Source organism: Nicotiana tomentosiformis, chromosome 6 (assembly GCF_000390325.3).
Source record: "Nicotiana tomentosiformis chromosome 6, ASM39032v3, whole genome shotgun sequence".
Taxonomy (NCBI): domain Eukaryota; kingdom Viridiplantae; phylum Streptophyta; class Magnoliopsida; order Solanales; family Solanaceae; genus Nicotiana; species Nicotiana tomentosiformis.
In genome coordinates, this window is record NC_090817.1 from 78005098 (window position 1) to 78024733 (window position 19636).

At 37.7% G+C, this 19636-nt stretch overlaps 3 protein-coding genes across 3 annotated transcripts; 1 reads left to right on the forward strand and 2 right to left on the reverse strand.

Annotated features, from left to right (window-relative positions):
* Positions 1–490: 490 nt before the first annotated feature.
* Positions 491–6901, reverse strand: LOC104088867 (probable methyltransferase PMT2). The gene is made up of 7 exons (XM_009593611.4): positions 6690–6901; positions 5127–5784; positions 4610–4820; positions 3729–4017; positions 2740–3129; positions 1605–1682; positions 491–1119 (listed from the first exon to the last, which is right to left on the reverse strand). The coding sequence occupies exons 2-7, from the start codon at positions 5775–5777 to the stop codon at positions 885–887; spliced, it is 1854 nt and encodes a 617-aa protein (XP_009591906.1). The 5' UTR covers positions 5778–5784; positions 6690–6901; the 3' UTR covers positions 491–884.
* A 1190-nt stretch (positions 6902–8091) lies between these two features.
* Positions 8092–8678, forward strand: LOC104088870 (glutathione S-transferase U9-like). The gene is made up of 2 exons (XM_070178937.1): positions 8092–8364; positions 8436–8678. Exons 1-2 carry the CDS (start codon positions 8092–8094, stop codon positions 8676–8678), a joined length of 516 nt encoding a protein of 171 aa, XP_070035038.1.
* Positions 8679–9339: 661 nt separating this feature from the next.
* On the reverse strand, positions 9340–11404 carry LOC104088869 (large ribosomal subunit protein eL34-like). The gene is made up of 4 exons (XM_009593614.4): positions 11244–11404; positions 10949–11028; positions 9697–9806; positions 9340–9603 (listed from the first exon to the last, which is right to left on the reverse strand). The coding sequence occupies exons 1-4, from the start codon at positions 11320–11322 to the stop codon at positions 9510–9512; spliced, it is 363 nt and encodes a 120-aa protein (XP_009591909.1). The 5' UTR covers positions 11323–11404; the 3' UTR covers positions 9340–9509.
* Between the last annotated feature and the right edge of the window lie 8232 nt (positions 11405–19636).

Consider the following 19636-nt stretch of genomic DNA (forward strand, 5'->3'; position numbering starts at 1 on the left):
TCATTTGGTTGCTCTTTGGCTGTATCAAGATTACAGGTTGATTGTACATTAATGTTTTCTTGTCTGTTCTGTTAGATTTATGCCAAGTTGGCTAAGAAAGTACAGCAACAAACAATGGAAGAAAATATTGGAGCAAGTGCTTGCATCTGTATTCCTTTACTGAGTTGAATTGATTTTGAACACTCAATACGCCATTAAATTATCTGCACCAATGTTTAATAAAGAGAAGCCGAGCCACTAAATTCCGTCGGAAAAGGCTAGACTATATTGAAACTATTGTACGCAGTCTTACCTTGCAATGGCTTGATCCCGTGACTTACTGGTGACATGGTAGTAAATCTTACCGTTGCGTCAAGGCTCTCCCTCTAGGCAGCGACAGTAAGGATTCGATTGACTAAATCTCATGCGCTTTTATATTTTGTTATCCCAAAGCGCGTCTTGGCATCATAGTATCCGATAAAGAAAAGATGAATTTGAGAATATCTAAAAATTTCATAACATCAAAAGAGAGAACTTGATCTTTTACCATAAAAGTTCAATTTACTTGGCTGGAATCACAGGAAAATTGCTGAAAAGATATGATACAACCCATGAATGAACTAAAGAATTAATAACAATAATGTTAATGATAATAAGCAACAATAAAAAGGAAGCCTTGTAAGAAAATAAAACTAGCCATGAGTAACCTACTCATTTTCTATTCTGCAACTGTCAAAATGGAAAATGAGAAATGGTTACCATGACAATTATCAGAGTTCTCTGCTTCATTCATCAATCTGAACTCCAGTGGTAAAAGAATAATATTAACTCTGGCAATGAACCAAATACTGCAGCATTAGCTGCTCTGCTATTATCTGCCAAAAATGCTGCTAAGCCAATGCTATTCACTCTGAGACAGTTGAGTTGTTATCCCCTGCAACCCAGTATTTTTTAACACCAAATAGCACCTTTTCAGGGATCAGAGGACCATCCTCGTGATCCACCATTTTTATGTTCCACCTCATACCGGACGCAATTCTTTTCACTTGAGTGAGGACATCTACATGGTCTCGCAATATGACTGCACCTTCTGGTCTAAGAATCCTATCCATCTCTAGTAAAATGTCTTCAGCATTACATCTGCATTGACATGTGGCATAATTAGAAAGTTTAAGAAGATCTAACTTGAAGCACTTATTGGTTGGGTGTTCTTTATTGAATTATCATCGCTGAAACTATTCGCAGTGACAGGTATGGGTGGACATTGACTAATTGTTTTCCCCCTTGCTTTCAAATTTTCAGATGAAACATAAAAATATGGCAAACATCTCCTTTCTATATAGATGTTCCTCCTCACCCCATTATCGCAGGAAGTTGGCTCCCCTGAAGACTATTTTCTCCAGAAATTAAATGAAAAAGATCTAGCTTCACGTTACGTTACACTAAGGTGATCTGCACAAATAGAATCATTTCGCACCACTGTTTAAATTTTATTCCCATTTAAGAAATTTAAGAACAAATAGCTTCGGGGCATAATGTTGGTATACTAGTCTTGCCGGATTGGCAAAACTGACCTATTCATAAGTTATACCTTGTTCATATATGAATTAGTATAAGGAACTTACTTGTCCTTGTATAAGCTGAAAACTCCATTTGCATGAATAAGGTCATATGTCCGAGGATATGTAGAGAAGGCTTCACACCTGAATCCAAGGTTGGAAAGAAGGTTAACTAAGATATATAATAGATACTTCTAGGGGAAGGCAATGTCAGAAAAGAGAAAAGTAAACTCAGATACTAGAAGGGGGGAGAGAAGGTTTAGTTTATAAATTTGCAGTTTTAGCAATCACAAACTCAAGATGTGATGCAAAATCTCCATATGTTAGAAGTCAAAACTTAAGCTACTATATAGAGTTCAAGAGAAGATGTAGGCCAGTCATGTTCTAAAAGACAAAAGAGAATGCTGATACATGCAAGCTGGTGACTGGGAATACTATCTTCGATGTTTATACGAAAGGGTATTATAATTGTATCCAGCAGCATTAAAGGTCAAAAGCACACTAAAGGACCTAGTTATTGCGAGAGTCGTAAAAGCTAACTCCACAAGTAGATGACAGAATGGTTGGTGCAAGTCTTTCCTTCGCAGGGAAATCGAAATTCCACTTCTGTATGAAGGTATACACAGAATGCTGTTATCAGTAACATGTTCAACCTTATGCTGGCTGAGGACTTTCAATAATCATTGTAGGGAAGCAGTCATATAGGACCAGGGAAGCAGCAACTCCTTAGTGACAAAATAGTGGAAATCTGATGGCATGACAATTAACTGGTGGGAAAGAATGTAATGAGAAAGATCCGAAGGCAATTTATTTATCAGTATCGGAGTGGAAGATTCGAAGAGAGAAACGGAATAGAAGATTCAAACAGCCGACCCAACTAGTTTGGTAGTGAGGAATTCTTTGACTGATTGAATTAAAAACTTTAACCTTGGGATAATCACAGATATAGATGATGATGTGGTAGCTGCTTAATTGGACAATAATTTCTAAAAGTTCCATGCTGAGTGTTCTAATGCAATCCAAGCAAAATGAAGAAGTAAAGGAAACAATCTTTCGTATGAAATATAGCTAACAGCCAGAATGAATTATCAAACTTTTCACATGTTCGCTTTCCACAATCCACCATAAAAAAGACAAATAAAAAAAAGGTGGCAATGATGCTAGAGTTCAATGAGAAAAAAGAGAGCTTCAGAAAGTTTACCAATCATGATATATTCCAATCAAGCCTTGTTCATATATAACTCCAAGAGTGTCTTGTTCAGCTATATTTGGAACAACATTCATGACCCATAACTTGGGTGATTCAAGTGCTGCAGCAAAACTTCCTAGGCCAGCATTCATATCCAGTATATTTCGATACCTCCCACTGTCGAGGATTTTATTAACTCTCTTATAAGAATTCACATGCTTTTTCCATAACTTGTTGTCCTCCTGGAATGACTCAACAGATAATCCAGGGACAGATCCACTTGCTATTCTCGGAGGAACAGTATTAAGTCTCTGTGGGAACGGCTTAAGTTCCCCACCAGCAACTTCGTCTGAATTAGTTGTCTGAGGATAAGGAGTTACACATGCCTCCATCTTCTTATACCTAAAGCCCCCGAATATTGGTTTAATATCGAGTATTTAGAAGGCAATCAACAACCAAACGATCAAATGTATCACTAAATCAACTTATTCAAACATAAACCTCAAATTGTTGGTGGATATCCAAAATGTTACGCACTTCAGTGTTATAAAAAGTTTCTGTTTTCCATAGAACAATCATTCACCGGATATCTTTGTGGTTTCAAAATCCTTCATTTAATTAATTACTCTACAATTACTGAAGCGGAACATAAAACCATTTTTTGACATGGAAAATTCAGACCAAAATTAGCAAGTCCTTGCAGGTATTCAACTTGCTTGGACATAACGATTACAAGACATAGAACATGGCAACGAGAAGCAACATTCACATACATATATTACTGAAAACTAAATCTACCACAATGTAATCACATTGCTGTACAACTCAAAGTCAATTGTGACTTAAAGAAAGTGACTAGAATCTTAAAGCAAGTACTTGAGACTTTATCTAATATGCATTGACTGAACAAGGAGGAAGAAAGAAGACAATCTCCATCACTTTGGCTATTTGAAAATCGGAGATATTTATAGAATAATATATTATAAGGTGCAAGAATTTACCAGACATTTTCTGCATTCGAGGATTCACATAGAGTTACACGAGAATCTCGTTCCCTGCAGTACTCATTGTTTACTCTTTTTCTCCATATGGCAATCTCACCTTTCTCATGCTTCTTTTCCCAGCAGAGAAGTTCAGCTATTTCTTCAATCTTTCTCTGTTCCTCCTCCAACTCCTCTTTGGGACGCTGCCACGCTTGATAATTATTCCGCCAGTTAATTGGAGGACCTGAAAGTACCCAGTAGCCCCCTGGTCTGAGCACTCGGTCGACTTCCATCATGTACTGTCCATCTGCAAAAAAGTGGAATTTTGTTAGGAAACAAAGAAACAAACTGAAGCGAAACTTTATCACTATAAGAAATCCCCAAAATACAAGCACCCAGTCATATGTCCTTGACTCCTTCCTGAGAAGATAGCTGCCCCAAGATTCCTTGCACATGTCAATTGTCCAGTTCTTGACCCATATTTTCAAAGAACTTAAAACCTTTAACCTTTTAAATTAAATCCTGAATCATAGCTTGTGTACTAACTCTTTCTTATTAATGAAGTCCTTTCTCCACCCAAAAGAACCCCAAACAAAACATCACATCGATATGAACACCGGTACAGATACTCCACGTTCAATTTGCTTGTTAGAGTTACCATTACCAAAATGAGAATTAAATATTGATTAAAAGGAAGAATATTATGGACACAAGGTAACTTTGGTTTTTCAAGATTAGCGAAACTTTTGAAAAAGATGATATTCAATACAGGATGTAATGAACAGTGAGCCGGTGATGTTATCCTGCATTTTGGTGACTAGTGCAAGAGAAGGAGCCATACATTAATACAAGCAGTACAAGGCACAATAAGGAAAGTCTGCAGAGGTACTGATCCTTACCATTTGCACCCCACGGAATCAAACAACGTGAGCAGTGAGCCATATCAAAAGCTCTAGATGGATATGGCAATTTTATGGTTCCAAGCACACCAATAACTGCTGGAACACCTCTTTCCAAAGCAAATTGAACTTGAGATTCATGTGAGTCTCTTGGTGCGAACGACATGGTTAGAACATTCTTCTTGAAAAGGTATGCACCCCAACTTGCAACCTATGATGCCATGTACCATTTACAAACATTACAAATTTCAAACTGGTATACAATCAAACACCAGCTTGATGGAAAACAGCAACAACGTTAAAAAGAAAAAGAAAAAAAAATTAAACTATACAAAGTACCACTCGTAGTCATGAACTTTAACTTGTATAAAAAAGTAAGGAATTCATGGAGTGAAACTAGATAAAGCAATGGAATATATGAAGCAAATTACTATCCGTAATGAATGATATCTGGAACTTCAAAACATTAAAGCATGATAAAAGTTAATGCAGAATATTGTGGAAAGCTTTGACTCACCCCACATCCGGTATCCAATGCAGTTCGTACTGTACCATTGTCTATTGGGATCACAGAAGCAAGTTGATCAATATATGCATCTGCTCCATTAGGGAACTGTGTACCACCACCTGGAAATCTAAATACATTGCCTTCATATTGGACCCAATTTTGCACTGCTTTCTCAACTGTTAAGCTTTTATATGGTGCATTTGCAAAAGGTACATAGTCACGACTCTTTGGCCACTGAAAAGGAGTCACATATCCTTTTGGGGCTGGAATGAGACAATGCAGCTTCTCTTCCTCCGGAGGACAGTGTCTCTCCCTATAGTTCATATTTTCTCGAGGAAATGTCATTGCTCGCATTTGATCGTGACATGGTGTGTAATCAACATATTGCTCAGCACATGGCTCAATCTGCTTGATTTCTTGGTTAGGATCATCGAATGAGCTGCTTTGATTCCCATGGTGTGTTTCATACTCCAAATTGGGGAGGATGCCGCAGTCCTCTGCCTTCTTTGTTATCTCAAGAGCTATGCTATCTCCCTTCCCGAAACCGCTTCTTTGCCACACTCCTAGAAGATAGAAAAAACAACAAAGTCCAGCTACAATAAATAATGATGATAAAGGGCTTCTACTTCTGTTATCCCCTGGATTTCCTTTTGTTGCCATGGTCCACCTGGGATTGATATTCAGATTTCAGACTAATTTGGAAGTAACACTGAAGCATATCAAATGATGCTCAATGAAGTATACTTAAATGGAAAAAAATCATTAATGATATAGAAGAAGCAAGAGGCATAAAGTTGACTATTCCCTACTATTAATGAAAATATTTTTCCATGACAAATATGATCAGGCAATTAAAAGTTTCCTGCTCACACTTATTGTGTACAATGGCACAGAGAAGCTTGCGTATACCCATCTCTATGATGGTAGGACATTATACATAATTAAATTTCTCATCTACCCTCAATAATTTTTGTAGGTCATCCTAAATGGGGATATAATGCCAAAATCTAGATGCTATGTTGTGTCGAAACAGAAAATTATCCAAGTAAGTTCATTTAAAAGTGACTTTCCAATGGATAAAAGGAGAAAAGCACATGCTTTCCATCCCCAGTAGTATATTAATTGCTACCACGTTCTTCTTCTGGCTATTTTCCTTTGGGGCAACATAGTAGATGAATCCAGACAAAATTGGAATTGTTGTTTTGACTTCTCAACTTCAAGATCTCAACAAGACAAAGAAATTGAATCACATCAAACAAAGGCATAAAATCGGAGGCTAATTGAATTAATAATACACGAATCTGAATACAGGAACCAACAAATATTCACTCAGTACATACCCATCAAACTTCACAAATAAGCACTATATCTCCTATTGTCACCAATAGATAACACACACACAAAAAAGAAAGTAATCCAAGGAGAAGAAAGTTAGTAGGAAGCACAAATCATTATAATGTTGCACCTTTAATATACTTTTAAAAAAGAAAAAAAAACTTTAAATTTCCTATGCAAATACGTAGGTGCACGTAATCCGCATATAAATGCATTTGCATAACAAAAATATCTTACGAATCTCCAAAAAGCAGCAATGTTGCAGTTCCAATTTGATTAAATCATTGTATCAACGAATATAAAAACCAAGCTCTTTGTCAAAAAATGAATAACGTTAAGGTTGTTCTTTGTTTTGAATTTGGTTAAGGGCAGAGAGGGGTAGGAAGGGGAAAGATAACACTTAGTTCTTTTACGTCGGATTCTGAGGAGTCACCAATTGGAGTTTGGACAATTGGACAATTGGACAAAACCAAATCCGATGTTTCCAATGATGGGGAGTGATTTTTGTCGTCCATAAACTAATTGTCGTGTCGATTATTAAAGAAGGAAAAAAAAACAAATTTCCCGCGAACCAGGGAATTCATGTTTTCATCTCAACCGATTATATCTTCGACTTATTTTTTTCTTAATTAAATCTAGGTAATTTATAACCCTTGGTACTAATATAATTTCTTTGTGTCCCCAAATGAGAGGGTGAATGTTAAATAATCTAATTTTCATTCGGAATTCAAATTCTTTAAATTATTGAAAATAAAAATATTTTAGAAACTGCATTAAAATAATCAAGATCATAATATCTTATAATAAAACTTTTTGAAAATATTTTTGAAATTGCGACAGAAAAAAACTATTTGACTTCTCAAGTAGCATCAGGTGGGGTATATTTTAATTATACCTCCTTTATAGTGAAAAATTTATGCTAACTTCTATTATTAATTACTATTATAAAATTCAAGTCCCTCTCTTCTCATTTCTTCTACCTCGTGTCACTCCCGCCTCCCCAAAGTCTTTATTTTTAGAAACACAGGTATTTCATTTTATTAGTTACACACAGGAGTAACAACATGGCGTTGTAATAGCTAGTACAACCTGCTTAAGGTGTTGATATCATGTGTTTGCAGTGATAAATGAAGTATAGATAAGAAAAACTCTCACATTGCAAATTAAACTACAAATTAGACAAGTGAGACTTGCTCAGATGGTAAAAGCACTTCCACCCACGACCGTTAGGTCCTGGGTTCGAGTCACGCTGGAAGTGAAGTGTGAAAACACTATCGATCCTCCTAACTTGGGAGAGGTTTAAAAAAAAAAAACTACAAATTAGACCATTTGGATAACAGTGCGCTGACAGTCCACATAAGTTATAAATACTTATAATAGTGGAGTAGTATTGCTTGAAAACACAAAGTTGCTCCAAAATCCTGCAAGTTTCATTGGCCTTTGATAGTTTTCCCCGTCAATAGACTATATATAATGTGTAAAACGTTTGACTAATGACTAGAGTGGCTCATTAGGCCTTCGCTATTAGAAAAGGTTAATCGCGGAATTGGTTGAAAGTATAAGTACCTATATTATATAGGGGTTCCCCTGTCACTGCCAGCATCCGAGCAACAACCGTCACAACTCAGATTAAGAGAAAATGCAAGAGGCGAACAAGCTAATTCTTCTAGGAAATGATAGCATCCCCTATTCAAAGAGAGTTGAACTTGCTCTCAAGATCAAAGGCGTACCTTTCGAGCTTGAGCAACAAGAGTCCATTGCTTCTCCAACACAACCCAGTTCTCAAAAGAGTACCCGCGATTCACAACCCAGTAGAGCTACTCTGGAATCACTTGTCATCATTGAATATATTGACCAAACTTGGAAGCAAGAACCAAAATTCTTGACAGAAGATCCCAATGAAAGAGCCAGAGTTCGTTTCCTGACTGGTTGTGGTTTTACAAGATCTTTCCCTTGTAGATTTTGTTCATTTGTGCTCTCCAGATTTTCAGTTGTTTGACAGCATATCCAAGATCATGGTTACCCAGGAGAAAGCGTGTGAGAAAGATTAGTCGTGCTGGAAGAAGGAATGGGAATTATCTTCACGAAATCCATGGGGAAGATCGAGGTGTTGTAGGTTGCAACACTATATGCTTTGCTTTCAAGGCTCAAGAAAAGGTCCTTGGCCTGAAGATTCTGCACCAGAAAAGAGTCCCTACTCATATATACCTGGGTGACAAACTATAGTGAAACAAGTTATCCCTCCCCATGATAACTTGCTTTCATTTATCAAGTTTTTTAGGGAAAGCATAGTCGAAGTGCCAAGTAATTAAGCACAGTATAGTTTTCAGATACAGCAAGCCAATTAATTAAGTTGCCGAACAAACATCAATGTCTCTAATTTCACTGCTCTAGATGGTATACTTTAGAAGAAAAGTCCAGGACCTAGATATTTGGATGGACCATTATAAATGTGTATCAGGTCAATCACAAAATCACCATATGGTTGCCACCTTTGTATTTAATCCATGGCCTCTACAAATTTACCCTTCTGAATCAGAGCATTGTACCTTAAATCCTTTAACTTAATCAGAGTATTACAACAGCATGCAATGTTTATCCTCACAATATCAATAAACCCAGTTTTGGATTCACTTGCAACTAGGATCACTAAAGCAATGCATACATACTGGCCCTAGTTGCAGCTTCATGAATAACAACAATCAAACAAGAGATAGACCGCCATCAACCGAGAAGCAAGCACAATGACCTCCCAATATTCAGACAATGCTTACACTACTACTTGCTTTTGGCACATTTCTTTCACCATCAACTGAGCTGCTCATAACAATGACTCAACTAGCAAGATGAAACCGTTGTGTGATATATTAGGTAAATTAAGACAAGATTGACAACTCAATTTATATAGAATGGGGAATGAAGTCGGATATAATCAACTAAAGCAAAATGCTCCTCAAAAGTTGCAGCAATCAGATCAATTTGTAGTGCACAATTAGTAAACACTTGAATGTCAAAATTTCACCAAAACTTAAAATAAAGTCCCTCTAAACTCTCAGCTTAGCTCTTGGCCGCCAGCTTTTCTTTGGCTTTTTGGATCTTCAAAACCTTCTTCACAATTTTCTGCTCTTCCACCAAGAAAGCTCGAATAATCCTGCAAACCAGCATTACACAGTTATAAGACAAAGGAGCATGAATTAGACAAATAATGGAAAGGGACAAGCCAACAAACACTAAGAGAACAAACCTCTCCCTTACTGCACTTCCAGACAATACTCCACCATAGGGACGGTTCACAGTCCTCCTGTTCCTAGATAATCTGGATCTCTTATACTCGGCTGGTCTCAAGTGAGGAATCTGCAGGACAGCAAGATTTGAGGTTATTAGATTGCACCAAATGCTTCAATTAATTAACTAAGATAAATCAATAAAACACTGAGACCAATGAATTACATGACAATAAGAGTTTACACACCAAATAAAAGGGAAAGAGTATTATAACCATCAGCAGGGCTAAAAAATATCTAGGTAATACCCAACATCATTACAATTATTCATTCAAAGAAGCACCAGAAAAGCTAAAGTTGGCATTAGCAATTCTTATGATGCTTCAGTTTCTACTAAAGGGGATCTGTAAAGGAGAATATAATAAAAATTCAAATAAGAGATATATTTAAAATGTCAAAGCCTGATTCTTCTTTCCTAATTCTAGAAACTAGAAGAAGCAATCTTGTCTATGGCTTAATGAAGAGGATTTTAGTCAGAGATGGGAGAATTCAAATAATACAAGCTGACTCTACTCACTCCAATAGCACAGTTTAAAGATAGCTATCTCAATATACAACATAACTAAGATAATCTGACTGTGGAATCAGTATCTAGAGTTCACCTTGTATACAAGATTTACTACCAACAGTAATAAAATTATTTACTTATTTTAAAAACTTCACCTCCACTATTTTAATAATGGTAAAAATGAAAAAATGAATCAGCATATGCTTATGCAATACCAAGAGATGCTTCACTCTGAGTAAGAAACGGTAAACACAAAAAAGACCATATTGAATATGGCTAACCATAATTTTTCTCAAAAAGAAAAAAGACTAGCCATAATCAGGTATTTCAGAAACGTTTAAGATCAACATCTAGGATATCAGATAATGCAAAGTGGATCATGTACACTACAAATCAGAACCAACACTAATTTCTAACAAAATTGTAAATGAAGCTCCAATCACAGAAACATGACCAAATTGATTGCTGTGAAGCACATAATGGTAGAGCTGCAGAACAAGAAATACATGGTGAACAATATGTAGCAGAAGGCAATTCTATTCCTAGAGGTATCAACGACTTAAACAAACATGATATATGCAAAGCACAACTCTGGAAAATATATATCTTACGAATTTAGATATAAATAGCACAGATTTAGCTCTCCGGTAACGCATATAGAAATGCAGAATAAGAGTATGAGACAAAAAAAAAGATGACATTACCCCCTGAATCCTCTTTCCAGTTACAGGACACTTAGGACCACTAGCCCGCTTCTTGGTACTCTGGTAAATCAGCTTCCCACCTGTACAATAAATCAATCAATCAATCAACTACGTCCCAATCCCCAATTAGTTATAATCGACTCTTTATAAAGTCTATATCCATTCCGCTCAAATCGGCCCATTTCTTTTTTCCTGATCGGTTCAATTCATTGAAATACTAATTCATACTTAAAATTGAATGAATCAACAAGAATCAAATTAAAGACATTAATATTAATGATGGTTTTTGTTGTACCAGGGGTTTTGACGACACGGTGCTGGTTGGATTTGGTGGCATAGCTGTGGCGCTTCCGGTAAGTGAGTCGCTGCACCATCTTCGGAACCCCTCTCTCTCTCTCTCTCTCTCTCTCTCTCTCTTGAGGCTCGAACAGAAGAGGAAGTGAAGAAGGTTTTGAGATAACAAGTTAAAAGGCAAAAACCTAGTCGGGAATTTGCCCTAGATCTGACGGCCACTAAGAAATATGCTTGGACGGTTAAGATTGACAGTGATTTGGGCAAACTTTGCTCGTTGGGTCTTCAATCCAAACTTTGCTTTTTTGGGCTTCAAATCCAATCCAAAACCCACTGGCTGCTTGGGCTTTTTTCATTGTTGGGTTTTCTTTTGTTTACTAGTGGGGTAAGCCCGCGCCCAAGCGCAACTGGCTGAACTCTTTTTTTTTAGCGATTTTTTCATTCATATATACTATTTGAAATCTTATTACGAAAAATGTTCATATTTTGGTATTTACCCGACCTAAATATATTTTAGTTACAAAATATATACAATACACCTTAAAAGGCTCCCAAATCCATTATTTGTGCCTTCAATCAAGAGATTTAGTTACACTCTTTTCCTTTTTTCTCCACCGCTGATTCCCTCGCCTTCACATGCTCAGAAGCCATACAAGAACGAGATCCGCCTAGGTTTTTTTTAGCTTTCAACCTTCAATTTTTTGAAGAAGCTTCTTCACTTTCTGCTTGCACCCATTACAATGTATGTTCACTCGAAAAGCACAGGTCTGCAAAAAGGGAATTAACGAAAGATGAACATTAAAAAGGTGGAGAAGAGACAAGGGAAGCAAACATAGAACCAAAATAATAATTTACAGAAGAAAAATCACAAGTCAACTTTATGGTACACTAGTAGAACATGGTCTTGAGATAGAGAAATATACCTGGATTTTTAGGAGCTTAAAATCTTCATCTTGAGTCATTTCTTCAGTGTAGTTTTAACAGAATGATCTGCTTCAACAAGTAGTAGCGAATATAAACACCGCTTAAAAATTATATGTACAATGTGGAAAAGAGGTGTTGTTGTTTTATGGAAGTGTTAAAAGTTGCTCCTCTGTTTCACTTTAGATGAGGTAATTTGACTAGGCATTTGGACAATATTTGGTTGAAGTTAATGAAAAAAATAAAAGTATAATATATACATAATAATTATATATTATACAACTTATCTACAATTTTTATACATTATTTCTACCAGTTATATACAACTACAATATCATACAGCTTAAATATAATTTTTATACAAATTTTATACAATATGTCTTTTGTATATTTTGTATCTGATTTATACATAGTAAAAATAAATTTCATACAACTAATTATATATTATACAACTTATCTGTAACTTATCTACAACTTTCATACATTATTTCTACCCATTTATATACAACTACAATATCATACCACTTAAATACAATTTTTATACATATGTCTTTTGTATATTTTGTATCTGATTTATACATAGTAAAAATAAATTTTATACAACTAATTATATATTATACAACTTATCTATAACTTATCTACAACTTTCATACATTATTTCTACCAATTTATATACAACTACAATATCATACAAATTAAATATAATTTTTAAACAAATATTGTTCAACTTTCATACAATATTTAAATAAAAATATATATATAAACAATAGAATATAATTTTTCTACAATTTTACTATAACTTTACTACAATTTCGTAAGTATAATATATGTCATGTCTTCTTCTTCTTCGAGTTTTAATCTGAAATTCAGCCCAAATCAAGTCTAATTTTCACCAAAATACCCTCGAAATTGAGATATAAACTCCAAATAATATTCCCAAATATTTGCAACAACACCCAATCCAAACAAATAATGATTTTTGAAAACCCAAATTCGAATTCAAAGCTTCAAAACTTTTTAACGGCTGTCAATGGTGGAATTGTTGCTCTCTTTTCCTTCAATTTATCACTTAATCATAATTAAATAATATATATCTTCAATTTATTATATAAATTAATTATAATAAATTGAATTAAATTGGTATAAACACGATGGTAATTATTTACCGTTATTCTTTCTGCTTCCCCTTATAAGTATCTAACTAAAGTGCTAATACACATTTTTATATTTGCTTGTCTGTGTTCAAGAAAAGACGACAACTAGAGTTATGGTATGATCCTAATCTGCTTTTTTTTTGTATCATTATATGATCCTTCTTTACCTAGCAACAACACCCAACCCAAACAAATAATGGTTTCTGAAAACTCAAATTCTAATTCAAAGCTTTAAAAGTTTTTATTGGTTGTCAATGGTGGAATTGCTACTCTCTTTTCCTTTGCTCTATATTACTCGAATTAGGGATTGAGAGATAGAGAGAGACGTAGAAAGAGAGAGAGAGAGAGAGAGAGAGAGAACGAAAGAGAGAGAGAGAGAGAGAGAGAGAGAGAGAGAGAGAGAGAGAGAGAATAAGGATGAGAAATAATTGATTCCTAATATAAAGAGATACTCATTTAATTCCTAAAGTGTATGTAATTGGTAAATTTATATATATGATGTAATTAAATTGAAACTTGAGTAGGGATGGTAATAAAGTTTCAAATAGTGTATAAGAATGTAAAAATCTCCTTGTATACCCTAAAATTCGAGTAACAATTAAACTTATTTAGTGGTTTTAAGGATACGTGATTTAATCCAATACCAATTGACAAACAAGAAATTAAATAGATAATCTGAATAGTAAAATAAATCAAACCAGTATTCTAGCAGCGCTTTCGACCTCGATTCGAGATGGTCTCGAGGTTGGGTAAGAAGAACAGTAAAGAACAGAAGATAAACAATGATGAACAGTAATGGATAGTAAGTAAAATAGAGAGCAACGTTTTTGTATATCTTTTCAGTGAATCAATACCCTTACAAATGAATGGGGTCCCTCTTTATATAGTAGAAGAATCCTAAATAAGGTACAATTCTAATAACGAAAATAATTCCCATGATTGAAGTCAATAACTACTTGATTTGATCTGTTCCGGGATTTCCGCCAAGTTTTTCGGTCGGTTGCTAATATCTCGCCATTCCGTTATTATACCTTACTCGAAGTCGGTCATGCTCGGTCTCGATCTTCAGCGAGCACTTCGATCTTCGTGCTCCGTACTTTGCCATTGAGCTCGATCCTGGTTTATTACGAGCTTACTCTCGGGGCAGCTCCTCGTGCTTATGATATCTGACATGCCAGATTTCGACTGTATACAGATAATCCCCGCATTTCTTGGAATAAAATGATAAGAAACGGTTTGAACCTTGATTTTTCAAAACCTCGATCATGATGTCGTTCTCATGACGTAAGTGACGGATGTGATCGAAATGTCCCGTCGGTTCAGTTCCCCAAATATTTAATGCCTGTCAGTTAGCGGTCGACCACTAGCGCCACCGAACCATCGTCGTGAGCCTATAAATACACGTTTCATCATTGAATCAAACTTTACTTTTGCTCTAATCAAACCTCTAAGTCTTCTCACTCTTTTCGTCTCCTCCTTTTCACCGTCTGTAGAGCCACCTCCGTTACCGCTGAAACTACCAGTTTTTCATCTTCATTCGCTCTTGTTTACTTATACAAATGTCAAAAACCTCAAAGACCATACTGCAGAAGGAGAAAGTTTCTTGCTCCTCTTCCCGGCCGTCCGGCGGCAAGACGCCGGCGGAACCGCTTCCCCACGAGTATGTTCCCGTCCCGTGTACTCTAAAATCCAACTTCAAGGTCGAAAACCCTTCATCGATCCCGAGCCGATGTGAGCATGTGTCGATGTACATATGCTCGATAACGAAGAGCCACCTCGAGGTCATGAAGATAGACTGCAACTGGGGTCCCGAGGTCGTGGTGCAAATTCCTGCTCGCGAAGAGAGCATCACCGCTTATGTGGAGGGGTTCCTAAGTGTTTACACTTACCCATTTATATTGGGTCCCCTCAACCCAGTGATTATTGATCTCTATAAAAGATAAAAGGTCACCCTCGGCCAATCCACCCCTCTCTATGGCGCATAGTAATCATGTTGCGCTTCTTCTCTAGCAAGGCTGAGGGGCTAGAGTTTACTCTAAATCACCTAATGCGATTGTACCGGCCCCGAATCTATCGAGGACTAATCAGGATCCAATGCCGGGTAACGAAAGCCTTGATCTCGAGCATCGACGAGGACAAGGATCGGGGTTGGATGAGCCGTTTTATACGGGTGAGGTCCGTGATATTATCCCGGAAGAGAAGATATTGTTCCCTGAGGAATGGAACTTACCGTAAGTGATTTTCTAAAATTTGTTCTTCGTACCTTCCTCAATTTCGCCTGATATCCCCTGTCGACATGCAGTTATTCCTTGGATGCCTCAAGCAGTACCCGACCTTGAAGATTGGGTTCGTAAGTTAGCCTCAGCTTCCACTTATGCTGAACGCGCATGGCATGATTTGGCAAAGGGCAGATGGGAGGCCAAGAACCACGGTAAAGATCTCCTTTTTCATGTTCTGAAACACTTTTTATACTTCATTCGTCACTAATTTTCTTTCATACATGCCTGACCAAGGATGCCACTTTGAGGCCTCTAAGTGACGAGGAAGAAACCAAGTCCCCGATTCCGAAGCCTGGGGAAGACAAGAAGAGGAAAACTGCCTCGCAGTTTGAGGATCCCAAGCCCAAACTTCGAAGGGTGAGGAGGAAAGTAATCGCTCTCACGATGGACTCAGTCCAAAACTTGAGAGACGAAGAAGAGGAAAATGCCTCGGCACTAACGGTCCGAACTAGGAAAGTCGTCAAGGTCACCAAACCTTCTGAGCCGACGGCAGCTGCTAACATCAAGCCTCTTATTGAGGAGGCTACCAAAACGAAATCGGGTTAGGGTCCTGAATTACTAGAGGTTGAGATAGTTTCTCGGTCATCTGCAGCTACACCGGACGGGGACGATTCTGGGACCCAGAAGATCGATCAGAGCATCCCGAGCGACTTGCTTGGGACCATGATAGCAGGCCACTTGCCTTTTCTTCTGACGTTTTCTGAGGAGGCACTAAGGGAAGCTAGAGAGTTGAAAACTCCTGATATAGGTGGAGGTTATAGTGTAGGGGATCCCTTTCGGGATTGCTTTACCAGAGTCGATGATGCCTCTGATATTAGTGACGCTTCTATTCTTTTAGAAGAGGCCCAACGTCTCTTATCTCGGGTAAGAATCTGTTTACTGCACTTCTTTTCTTTACTCTTTTTTTTCTTTTCTTTTCTAAATCTGACTTGTGTTTTCCCTTTTTGTGTAGGCCTCCGCCAAATTTCGAGCTGACCTCAGCCAGTGTGAAACTGAGCTCCAAAAGGTCTCGGATGAGAGAAATGTTCTGGAGCTTCTTTGCGGCCAAAAAGATGAAACTATAAAGGATCTTCAATCGGATTTGGCCAAGGCTCGTGAGGAAGAGGCCGAGCTAGATAAGCAGGTGAGCATCCTTTTGATAAAGTATGGACTCGACCCAACTGTGGAGGCTAATACTTCACTATCTCAGTTGCAGCAAAAGGTTGAAAGGATCGAGTTACTTCGGGGAGAAGTCGATCAGGTCAAGGTCGATTGTGATCGGTGGAAGGAGAATATGGACCGCCTGGCTGCAGAAAAAGAAACTACCTTGGCCAAACTGTCATCGGCAGGGGTTCAACTTCGGGGCGTCAAAGAGAAAAGTTCGGCCCAAGCCAAGAGGATCAAGGAGCTCGAAACTGGGCTTGCTCAGGCCAAGGCAGAGATCGAGAAGACAAAAGTCATGGCGGACAAGTCCATTGCCATGTACCAGGCCGATGTTGAGGCTACTCAAATGCAGATAAGGGAGGCTTCTGACCGAGAGCAATGGATCATTGACAAGGCAAAGTGTCAATCCCGGAGGGAAACCCTCGAGGAAATCCATACTCAAGGTTTTGACCTTTCCGAGGAGATAGCCCAAGCCAAGGTGCTTGAGGCTGAAGCCAGGCAGCTTGCCTCCTTTGACGACGAAGACGATGATGAAGAAGGCAGTCGAGGTGGATCCGATGAGGGGCCTGAAGGAGAAGTTGCTCCCGAAGAAGATGTCAAAACCGACCGTAGTTAGGACTTAGTTTCTTTTTTTGTAAGACCTTGATCGATCTCTTGTACATACCCTTTTTTATCAATATATAATAGAAAAACTTCTTTTCAATGTCTTCTCAATTTTATGTTCAAACGTGTTTTGTGCTTTTGCCTTGTGAAAATTTTGTTGTTGCAGCCTCCGTAATCTAGTAAACACTAGTTCGAACTTAAAACAAAACCCTTAGGTTTTTTAGACATGCAAGGGCGAGTCCCCGAGCGCAATAATATATTCGAGATTTCAGATAGCTTGATCGATGCCATGACTACACTATTTTTATAACTAAGTTCAAGTATGTTTAGAACTTAGAATAGAATAAACCCTTAGGTTTTTTTTATTAGATAATGGGTAATGTTCGAACTTACAATAACATACCCCTTAAGGTTTTATGGCGGATCCTTGAGCTAAGTTCAAATCAACTTTATTTGAACTCTGAATAGTGGAACCCTTAGGTCCGAGTTGAGTGAGAACAAAGTCTCGAACTCTAAATATATTGGCCCTTAGGCTCTTTTAGGTTGGGCCCATATGGACTCTAAAAGACGGCTATTATTTCCCCCTTTCAGCTTATTACCTATTGGGTTTTTTGAGGGTCCGATGTCGGTTAAAACCCTTTTGCTTTTTGTGCCTTTGCACGTTTGTGTTAAAGATAATTTGATACCTCTTAAGGTTTTTCGAGGGCTGATTTTATCGAAGCCCTTTTGATTATTTATCGAGAGTAGCCTTTTTTAACCGGTTTTTCAGATAACTTGAAGGCCTATCGTTATTGCAGAATTCGAACGTCTCCGAGCCGCATTATTTAGGTCGTAGCCTTTAGTTTAGCCGTAGCCTTCGCGTACGCCTCTTGGGCTTATTTCCCAATAACATTTAGAACTTGTTTGAAATGTCAGTCCCCGAGAATGGTGGCCTTGGCCTATAGATTGAGGGGTGCCTCTTTGAGGTCTTATTCATTTGTGTTTAGATAACTCGAATATGCCTATCATCGATGGTAGTCCCCGAGTGTATATTTGCACTTCGGCTCTTGAGTCATTTCTCACAATATCATAAGCACGAGGTTTGTATAGTAGATAATTTTCTTCGAGACACAAAATGTTTAAATGAAGAGAGAATGCTTCTTTGAATAGTTTATACATGCGCATATGTTTTGCCATCGGGGCTCGACTAATTTATATGGACACGGTTCACTTGACCGTTTGGTCCATTACAAAGCTTCCCTATCGAGGCCCTTTGACATGAAGTACTATTCTCGAGAATACAACATCCAAGGGTGATGCCCTCCAGTATTCGAGGTTGATTGCAAAGAAGCCTTAGATACTATTGAATTATCCTCAGGTAGCACATAATTGTTGCCTCGTTAAAAACCTCGCCGAAAAAACCCAGTTAGGATAAAAATCGATCTAAGGGAAAAAGAGTGCAACGCATACTTTAAAACCTGAGGTCTCGATGTCTTTGGTCGAACTCCTGCAATAAGTTAGCATCGAATATATATAAACGAAAGAAGGGAGAAAATCATACCTTAACAATAATATCGTTTGAGAAGTGATATGTTCCAGTTGTTTGGTAATGGTTCGCCGTCCATCGTTCCGAGTTTATAAGACCCTTTTCGGACTATATCGAGGACTTGATAGGGTCCTTCCTAATTTGGGCCGAGCTTCCCTTCATTAGAATCTCGAGTGTTGATAGTGACCTTCCTTAGGACTAAGTCCCCGACCCTGAAGTGGCGAAGGTTGGTTCTGCTATTGTAGTACCTTTCGATTCGTTGCTTTTGTGCAGCCATTCGAACAAGTGTCGTTTCTCATTTTTCATCTAATAATTCGAGGCTAGTATTCATAGCCTCGTGGTTCGATTCCTCTGATGCATGTCAAAATCTTGCGTTGTGTTTTCCAACTTCGACTGGAATTAAGGCTTCGGATCCATACACTAAGGAAAACGGAGTTGCCCCTGTACTGGACTTCGATGTTGTTCAATATGCCCAAAGGACTTCGGGCAGAATTTCTCTTCATTTCCCTTTAGCTTCGTTCAACCATGTCTTTAGGTTTTGGATGATAGTCTTGTTCGTAGATTCGACATGTCCGTTCCCACTAGGGTGATACGGTGTTGACAATATCCTTTTTATTTTATAGTCTTCGAGAAATTTCGTCACTTTACTGCCGATAAATTGCTTAACATTATCGCATACTATTTCTGCGGGTATCTCAAGTCGACACACGATGTGATCCCAGATGAAGTCTATAACCTCTTTTTCTCTCACTTTCTCGAACGAATGTGGTTC